This window comes from Cupressus sempervirens, chromosome 3 (assembly GCF_028749045.1).
Source record: "Cupressus sempervirens isolate cs-2001-9-10 chromosome 3, ASM2874904v1, whole genome shotgun sequence".
NCBI lineage: Eukaryota > Viridiplantae > Streptophyta > Pinopsida > Cupressales > Cupressaceae > Cupressus > Cupressus sempervirens.
In genome coordinates, this window is record NC_143120.1 from 547,566,327 (window position 1) to 547,576,720 (window position 10,394).

General features: G+C 34.4%; 1 protein-coding gene across 1 annotated transcript; it reads left to right on the top strand.

The window, feature by feature from the left end:
• The first annotated feature begins 4,844 nt into the window (after positions 1 to 4,844).
• On the top strand, positions 4,845 to 8,475 carry LOC149567588 (putative pectinesterase 53). Its single transcript, XM_089817497.1, has 5 exons — positions 4,845 to 5,261; positions 5,340 to 5,529; positions 5,921 to 6,127; positions 7,058 to 7,293; positions 7,579 to 8,475. The coding sequence occupies exons 1-5, from the start codon at positions 4,948 to 4,950 to the stop codon at positions 7,724 to 7,726; spliced, it is 1,095 nt and encodes a 364-aa protein (XP_089673623.1). The 5' UTR covers positions 4,845 to 4,947; the 3' UTR covers positions 7,727 to 8,475.
• The last annotated feature ends 1,919 nt before the right edge of the window (positions 8,476 to 10,394 follow it).

Below are 10,394 nucleotides of genomic sequence, written 5' to 3' on the forward strand. Positions count from 1 at the left end.
TATGTAAACCATGCAAACCAATTCAAGGCGAATACTGATGGACTTATCATGAAGTTTCTAGAAGAAATAATTTGGAGGGAAAATAATATTGTTCTCTCAGATCAAATCAAATTGATGAGTGGGAAGATTTGAGTGAGAAATGAAGAACATAACTTCTTTATAAGGAGTTACAGGTCAGAGATCAAAGAAGTGAGGAGAGTGAGTTGGTCATAAGTGTGGTCATGTAAAGAAGCCAAGAGAAGGCTAGTGTGAAGTGTCAAAAGGAGGACACAGTGAGGAGTAAGTACAGAGGATTAAGACTCTGAGTTGATCAAGTGACCATAGAGTGCATTGGCATAACGAGTGGAAGAACTCAAGGAGACAGATCTTGAAGGGTGGACAAGCTGTCAACACTGCAAGGAAGAAAAGCCAAGTAAAGAAGAGAACTAAAGAGTGATCTAAAATCTGCAAGGTTACAGTTGCAATCTTTATCAGGTCAAAACCTTTCTAATACTTTCTTACCATTGTATTAGACATTGAAATCCTACATTGCTAGGTTAGCTTAACAACTAGGTGGATAAGCCTCAAGAAAAGGATAGAAGATCCCTAGGAGAAGGATAAGAGATCCTCAGGAGGAGGATAGGAGATCCTTAGAGAGGGATAAAAGATCCTTTTGAGAAGGTGACTGTAAATCCCATGCACTTAGGTGGGCCTAACAGCTCTATGTAAATCCTTTAATAGGGTGGCATTCTAAGTTGAATGTTCTTAAGTCCTCTAACATGGCACACTCCTAACAGGGTGTAGAAATCCTTTAATAGGGTCACATCTGACAGTGTATAAAGCCTTTAATAGGGCAGGCCTTTAATAGGGAAAACCATCAGAAGTGGTTGAAATCTATTGCGCAATAATTTTGTGGGTGTCATCCCCACCCTAGTTTTACCTTCTTATTCCTAGAGGGTTTCTGGGTCACCAAAATCCTTTGTGTTATGGTGTGATGCATGTTTACTTTTCATGATTTTTTAATGTTTAATTGAATGCATGATAATTTTAAGGATTTGATAGTACTTCTGATTCACCCCCATTTTATTGAAAATTTTGAATTGGACATTATTGGACCTTGAATAACTGATTCACCCCCCTCTCAGTTATTCTAAAAGAATTCTAACAATTACACCACCCATTTGAACAAATAACATGTTGTTAAGGGTCTTAGGACCCCTAAGAACATTTATTGTCAACAAATATATATATTATGTTAAAAATATATTATATTAAAAATATGATATATTAAATATATAATATATAATCAAAATTATACTATAGTATAATATATACTATGATTAAATATATAACTATAATTTAATATATACTATAGTTAAATATATACTATAATTAAATTTATATACTATATATATTATAATATAAACTATACACTGTCTATGATATAATTAAATATATAATACATAGGTAGTTATTATATGTAGCTAGAACCCTATATTCAATTGTAAAATACAAAAAAATCATTTGGGCAACAATATGTATCAGGTATCTAATTAAGCTTGGTAATTACCAAGCCTAGTTGGTCAACTCAAAAAATGTGATTTTGCCGCATTTAGGTGATTTTCAAACTTTGTGGAGGTATCTAACAACTTTTAATCTAATCAAATTTGCTGAAATGAAAATGATTTTTGAGGACATACTTATCTTTCTAACAATATAACGTCTGTCAAAATATGAGTTCAATAAGTAGTTATCACTTATTTTTAAACAAAGATACCTTTAAAGTGTTGATTGACATATTGATTGAAAAAAATACTATAACTTTCAAATCATAAAATATTTTTGAAATATGAAAGATGTGTCACATTCTATGCTTCAACTACTACAATAAAATTAAAAGAAAAATTAAATTTGGAAATATTTTGAATTAGTTAAGGTGGTTAGACATGAGCCCTTTTTTTATTATAGAAAACATTGTAGTGGAAATTTCATAATTAGTTATTTTCTTGGAATACAAATACCCAAAAATATGCGTCACATCTGGACATAGGTCTACTTCTTATATCTAGAATCTTATAAAAATATATATTATAATTTGATTGTGATTAAGGTGGTTAGACATACACCCACTTCTTATTTTTGTCTTGAAATTTTTGTACTACTGCATTAAAATATTTATTTTTAACCAATCAAATTAAATTATTTTTAGATAAGGCTTAGTAGTTTAGAAACTACATTCAATTTTTTATAGATTCTATTCTTGCAACATAATATATACTTCATAACTTGTACGTCAAGTTGACATAAACCTGATTTGTTAATTTTAAACACTGCCACTTAAGGGCACAGTTTGACACACCATGCTCCTACATATGCCCATCAATGATTAGATAAAATAAATTGGTTGAAGAAACAATATTATATCAAAAAGTTTAACTTCATATGGAAACATAATGAAAGAACACATTTTTTAGGGTCACAATAAAGGGAAATGATATAATTTAGTTGCTTAATGATGGAGAGGGTGTTATCATCTTAGATGTGAGATTGATAGATGAATGGTCCCTAAAGAAGAACAAGAATAAAATTGCATTTTTTGAAGCAAATTGAACTACACTTCATCCTAGATTTCTCAATGCGTGAAGATATTCATACTCGATTTGAATAAATTTTACAAGTGGGCAATCTAGTGGAGTTTTTGAGGAGACAATGCTTGACAAAATCTTAAGTTTTTGAATTGATATACATAATAATAGAACTACCATTGAAAGACACTTGAAAATATATTAGTGTTTAGTCTCTTAATCCTATGGACTACTTGATCTTGTGATTATTACTAAATTTGATTCATCCGTTCAATGAACATATCAAGGTCAGATCATTTTTTTTGGGTGCTAGAGGCATCCCCTCAACCTAACCTGACACTCAATTTTCCTTATTCTAAGCTTATTCATTGCCATGTTGGGACCAAGATGGATCGAGACTAATCTTCTAGTAAGGCACACAATTGTTGACAAACGACATACACCAAATTAGTGCAAACTCGGAGATCAAAGTCAAAATCAATAAGAAGCAAACCTGATACCCAAACCAAACTCCACCATTCATACACACTAAGGGTTCATTTGGTTCGTGGTTCAAAACCCAAATTGGCTTTTACAAAAACCAAATTTGGAAAATTTTATGTTTGTGTCCAAAATTTCAAAATGGAATTAGAATTGCAGATATCTAATTTTACCTCAAAATTAGGTTATCCAACTTCCCACTAGCTACTTGGAATTAAAAATCAAAACTTGGTTACACTTTTTTGAGGAGTGTAAAAAATTAGATTCTACTCTTTTTTGAAGTCCGCTTGAAACTAAAGGGAACAAAAATGTGATACCTTCGGCTCCTTCGAGTCTTTCTAATGAGATAAGTTAAATACCAAGCAGTAATGGAAGAGCCAAAGTTGAGGCCTAGCTTCAAAGCTTAAGGGGCACGTAGAGATAAGCGAGATCCATTACAAAATTTAAAATGTGATCAAACAAGTTAGCAGTTGTTCATGGAGATTTTGTGGAAGGGCTAGCAAAATTATATAGGACTAAGCTAGGGGTCTCCATTATTTCAATGTATTGGTCAATAGGGGGAGTGTGCACAATCTTTACCAATACCATACATGAGAAACATCAGTTATCACATTGTATATTTAGGGGCATTCATTGTTCTATCTTGTAATACTTGTATTAAGTGGAACATGGATACTTTTACCTGTTGGAATTAAAAATAGCATCAATGTTTTAGTGAATTAATAGATTTCTTTGTTTATCACATTGATTGACTGTTGAGATCTAATTTTTACAATATGCACTCACTCAGAACTTCTTAGAGGTAATGTTGCCTTCATCAAAAGCAAAGCTTCTAAGGCAAAGAAGATAGTGAGCAATACATTCACAAAACCTAAAAAGAGAGATTGAGGAGGCATATCAAGTTTTGCAGAAATCTAAACAAATACGTTGCAAATCTGTATTACCCCAACACAATAGTTGAGTGACACCACATCATTTAGTCCCTATCAATCGCTAAAACAATCCAATAAACCTATAGCCTGTCACATATATGATCTATGATAGCACAGTTGTATAATTTGTACGCTAAAGTTTGGTTGCAATAGGCAATGGATTTGAGTTTGGTTGTATAACTTTTGCCCTATATTGGAACCTAATTCCAATTTCAATTAGAGAAACCAAATGTAGAAAATGGATCTTCCCACTCATCTTCGAGGTAAACCAAATGGTTCTACTAAAATTTCAAAATTCATTTTGAAGATTTGCAAATTCTTAATATGGCTAGTTCGAAATTGTAAAAATCAAAATTTTTACAATTCCACCAACCAGAAAGACCCTAAACTTAGATTAACTAAAAATGTTATGAGAAATTGACCTTGGAATGGGAAGACCAAACGGGTCATGACTATGCCTCTCAAATTAGAGCCGAGTGATTTCTTGGGGAAAAGCCCAAAGACAGGCTGATACAGGTGGTGTTTGCGGGGCCCAAGAGAGGGCATGGCACATGGCAAAACCCACCCATCAATATCATCCTCCTCCACCAGAAAGGTAAAAAGTGCAGAGGGCAGGAGAGTAGAAGATTATAGAGAACAAAAGAACGAGGAGCTTTTTGTCTTGAGCCTAAAAAGGTGTTTCAAACCTGACCAAACCTCACTCTTCACGGGTCTTTGCAAAATGTAATGCACTCTCAATGCCACTGCAGGTAATGAATTTATGTACAAACATCCAAACTTTCAATATGCTTTTTTAGGTGGGTGTTGTGTGACTCCTCACTCTCTTCCTTTCATTTATTCATTCTTATGCTTTGCAAAGCCCACTTCACGCTCGTTGTCCCATTCAAACTTCAACAAAAGTACGCTGGTCATGCAGTTTCCTCTTTTCTTCTCTCACAGAGATAGAGGCTGTATATTGTTTGATATTTGAGATGATGGGAGAGAAGAAGAAGCGAACTTTTTGCATTCTGATTCTGTTGATGTGTTTGACGGGTGGCGCAGCGTTTCCATTTGGGGCAAACACAACAGAGAAGGAGGCGTTCTTGAAATGGGTAAGTGAGATGGGGAGTCTCAAGCATTCCATCTTCCACACAGCCAGGAATTATAATCTCCTCCCTTCCTTTTACATAACTGTAGATAAGAGGCCCGGCGTTGGTGATTATTCCTCCGTTCAGGAAGCTGTAGATTCATTGCCCCTCTTCAACCTTCTGCGTGTCGTAATTAAGATCAATGCCGGCACTTACAAGTGAGTTCATCATTCCATTTTCCTTAGTGTGATGTTTAAGCTGTTCAGTCTAATAATAATGGGTTGGTCTTTTTGCAGGGAGAAAGTGAACGTAGAGGTGAGGAAGCCATTTGTAACGTTTGAAGGAGCGGGGGCGGACAAGACTGTGATAGAGTGGGGAGACAATGCAGGGAGTCGTGGACCAAATGGACGGCCCCTCGGCACTTTCGCATCTGCTTCTGTTTCCATCGATTCCAGTTACTTCGTTGCCAAAAACATCACCTTCAAGGTTCCATCTTTCTTCCATTCTCATCACTTCACCCTCTTTTATGATGCACCTCAATTTGTTTGAGAATAATATTTTAGTTTTGATGAGAAGCGTTAAAATTTACTTAGTTTTGGAAACCTAATTTTTTCTTCATATCATCATCTTACAATCTCTTATGCGATTCTCAACTGAAATGAGAATTTTTGAAGAATATAAGCTCAACCCCCTTCATCTTTCCCTATTTTCCTTTATTTTCACCTTCTAAAGATATCTTCTCAACAATATTTTATTTATATGTTAGTATATTTATTTCAGTAGTTCATGTTTTAATGATATATTCAAATTTTAGACATTTCACAGATTTCTTATGTAAGATAAATATATGTGGATGTTTATCATTTGTTGAATGCAGAACACAACTCCTTGTCCTCTATCTGGAGCACCGGCGAAGCAGGCAGTGGCATTCAGGATATCGGGGGATACAGCTGCATTTTTGGGCTGCAAATTTCTAAGTTGGCAAGACACTCTGTATGACCACCTTGGAAGACATTATTTCAAGGACTGTTACATTGAGGGCTCTGTCGACTTCATTTTCGGCAATGGTCTCTCCCTTTACGAGGTTTGCATTCTTTCTTTTTGCGCTCACACCACATTACCCCTTAATCTAGTCACTACTACTACTCATAAAGAACTTGATTGCTTCTGCAATGACTATGATGGGCTTGTAGTTTTCAATGATGATTATCTCATCTACCAAAGTCTTTAATCAACGTCAAATAATAGTATCTGCATTCCTTTACTAGGATATCTTGGTATTAGTAGTGAAGAATATATATCAATCATGGGTATGGGAACAATTACTTGTTTAATAGCGTTCATTCTTATTCAGGTTAAAGTAAGTCGGTTCTGTTACAGCCATTGAACAGACAAATATAATAAACAACAAGAAAGTAGCTAAAAGAATCACCCATAAAAAGATTTCAGAAAAAGCAAGCACTAAAATCAGAACAGCAACAACTTGCAATTACACCACGTGAATTTGCATTAGGGGAGACGATCTCTATGTCTATTGTTATAGATTCTTTTAATTACGGTTCATTAAAAGTTTCAAAATGAGAGCATATGTACTAATAGCCAATCACACATGTATTAATAGTTGATAATTTTTTAACTTTTTTAATTGCTGATTGGTTCATTTGTGAAAAAAATTACTATTTTTTGGATGAATGTTTCAAAATGACACTTTTAGACCACCTTGCACTCTACAAGTTTTAAGAGCTCCCTAAATACAGAAAAGTCAAAAAATTAGCTTTGAGTTCTTCACTCACCTACAAATGTGGTCCATCGTAAAATTGATAAATTTCATGTACATATTAGAAGTTCTAGATACCCCAACTTAACCTAAATGGCTACTAGGTCAGCTCGCCTTAGATAAAAACAATCGCCCAAAAAAGTAGTTTGAGTAAGATGATGAATGCATTAAAAAGTGATATGATGAATTCTATTAAAAAAAAAAGTGATATTATATAAGATGATGGAAATGTGTCAGGGATGTCACCTGCACGCCATATCAAACGCACTAGGAGCGTTGACAGCACAAAAGAGGAGCAGTTTAATGGAGGAGACAGGATTCTCATTCGTGAAATGCAAGGTGACAGGATCGGGAGCTCTGTATCTGGGGAGAGCGTGGGGGAGTTTCTCCCGAGTGGTGTTTGCGTACACATTCATGGACAAAATCATCCTTCCCAAGGGCTGGAACGACTGGGGCGTCCGAAACAGAGATTTGTATGTTTTTCAATTTCAATTCAAACCTCCCACTCACTCTCTTTTTTTGTCCATTTTTCCTCTGTCAGCACCCATTATTCAATATTCAATTGCACTCTGCAGGAGTATCTTAAGCAATAAATTGGAATGGGCCATAGCCCTGATATGCACGCGCATTTAGCATCATGTTTTTAATAATTTCTAAAGCACAGGGACGATTTCCAAAAGTTGATAGAAGTAATAGGTAGCTAGCTTCCATTTAAAATGCTTATTTATTACATTTTTTGTGGCCTTGATGGGTGTCAGAACTGTGTTTTATGGGCAATACAAGTGCAGTGGACCGGGTGCAAGCTTTTCAGGCAGAGTTTCATGGAGTCGAGAGCTCACTGACGATGAAGCCAAGCCCTTCATTGCTATTTCTTTCATTGATGGTGAAGAATGGCTAAATTTTTAAATGAATGAAAGATTTTAATGAAGTCCCCCTATGAAAACCATGAGTCAAAGAGACTTAAGCTAACTCCATGTGATAATATGTTGTTATATGTGTTTGAATGCACAAGACGATATTTTACAAGTTAGAATCAAGTCCAACACATATGACATTCTTTGAAGCAATGCCTTTATCCAACAGTATTCACAGATTAAGATATGAGTGTACATCCTGACAGTAAATAATTGTTGTGGACAAGGAATAAGACAAGACCAGCAAGCGAGGTTTGTACTTTATATATAGATGGATGGCAGTGGCAGTGGCAGTGCTCGTGAGTCTTGTTTCTGAGCATTCCTTTTTACCTCTCCACTGAGATATATTTAAATGATTACCATTAAAAATAATTTCTGCTCCGAATGTACGAACAAGTCTGTGGCAATGCATGTGAAAGTGATTAAGCGTTAACTTGTTGGGAGTGTTCTGATTTAAGATGGGTAAGAATGATAACATTTCAGCTCTGATGTGCATGGAAAAGAGATTGATTGGGAAATGTTGGATCATTTGTGCTCACGGAATATTCCGTAAGGCATGGTGGGATCTCTGTGAGCTAATATAATGGCCTTTTTTTAATATGGTGTCATGATATGGACAGCACTTATACATATCTGGTACCTAGTGTTTTCTACTTCATAAAGTATAGTGGGGCTTCTTGGGCTTGTCCATCATTATATATGTTCCTTCGTGGTTAAATTTATAAAGAGTATTCGACTTGCAAAAAGTATGGCCGAGTTATCTATTTTACAGGTACAACACACATTGGATAAGAATGTCTTTATAAAGTTATTAACAAAAAACACATTTATCTAGAAGTAGTATTGAATATTTTGTGTTGTTTTTATTAGTTTTGATAGTATGATTCAATAATCATTAAAGAAAGGATTTTAACATTTTAAAACATTTTTTATTGTAATTTTTTAGTATTGCTTTTATAATATGATTATTGTGTTGGATATTTCCACAATCATATTTTTGTGTATGAGTAATTTTATTGAGTGGTATTATTTAAAGTCCTGTAACTAATGATGTAGAGGAAGAACTGAAAAATCAAAACAAATATTTAGAGAATCACAAAGATCTCATGAATGCAACTTAGATGCACCCTAGGTGCTCAGTCATAGGCACTTTGTCACTAGATCTATTAGGAGCCTACACTTGTTACTTTTCTTAATTCAATTCAAGCCTTGACTGATCATACCTTCTCCCTTGTTTTAGACAACCATGTTAAACAACTCCCTTTTACTCATTAGACCAAATTATAAGAGCAAAATATGAAACCCTCAATTAGTTGGATTCCCTAAGAGTTTGTAACCCTACTAAGTATGAGGACAATCGTTAAAAAATGCTACAAAGAATCAAGTATCAACCCCTTCTTTGGGGGAATCATAAAAGATATCAAAATAGACTATTTCAACAAATTTCACGAGTCGCCAATGGTGGAATTCGAAGATTTTAATTTAATTTGCTCACTGAAAACCCTTGACAAGATTTAGAATAACTTATACTAAATTTAGAATAACTTGTTCAAACCCCTGTTAAAAATTATGAAACTAAATGCAAAAAGAAAAAATACTATTTACTTTCTTCCACACATGTGTGCAAGGTCATATCTAATACATATAGGTCATACAAACACAAAAACTTAGACTATGGCAGCAAAAAGAAAACTCAGAATTCAAACATTCTCTAACCAAAAATAGCATAACTCATTCAAATCTTAATGAAATAGCACCTAACCAAAACCATTAGAAAGATAAGACTTTTTGTTTTCATTTCCAATTGACTAAACCTTTGTACTACAATATATAGGACTGCCTCATTCACCTCTGCAAATTGTTACATATTGAAATAACAAAAAAAAAAACAATCATAAAGATCCTCAAAAAAAAATTCTTCTTAATTTTTTATCTTCCCATTCCTTTTCCAATTCAAGGAATGAATATGTTTTAATTGCATCATGATCTAATGTTTTGTGAGCCCACAAAAGTGGTTACCACTTTTCTCAAGAAGAAAAATTAGAGTTAACCATAATCTATTTTGACCCCTTTGAGAAAATTGGGGTGTTTGTTTGGAGGTGCCTTCGATGTTTGATCAAACACCCTAACCCTTTGTAGAATATTCAAATGACCCCCCCTCCCATTCAAACATGCTTTCCCAACATATTCGAACAAAGGGGATGTGTTCATTCGAACCCCCCTAGCCAATGTTTTTTATAAATTTCGTTAACAGGGTCATTTTCACCATTCTTGTTTGGTGAACTTGTGCACCCTCAGGTGTTATATCAAACCCAATGGAACCCTACACTTGCATCAATATCTCGTGAGTAGTATCAACCTCATTCAATAATCTCGTATAAGCTACATAATATTCTTCCTATATTTGTTTTTAATTGTAAATTATCTATTTTTACTATTACATATCAAGGAGACAAAAAGAGATTACAATGTAGATCAAAGTAGCAATGAAGCAAAAAACCAAAACAACAGATGCCAAACACACACAATTGCTGGAGTAGAGAGTTTACATCATATTACATCAAGAGTGATGACACTACATCATATAGATAATCTCAAATATCTTAATCTTCCTCTTCACCACTAGACTCAGAAGTAGTGAACCTCAGGGGGGGAGGCAT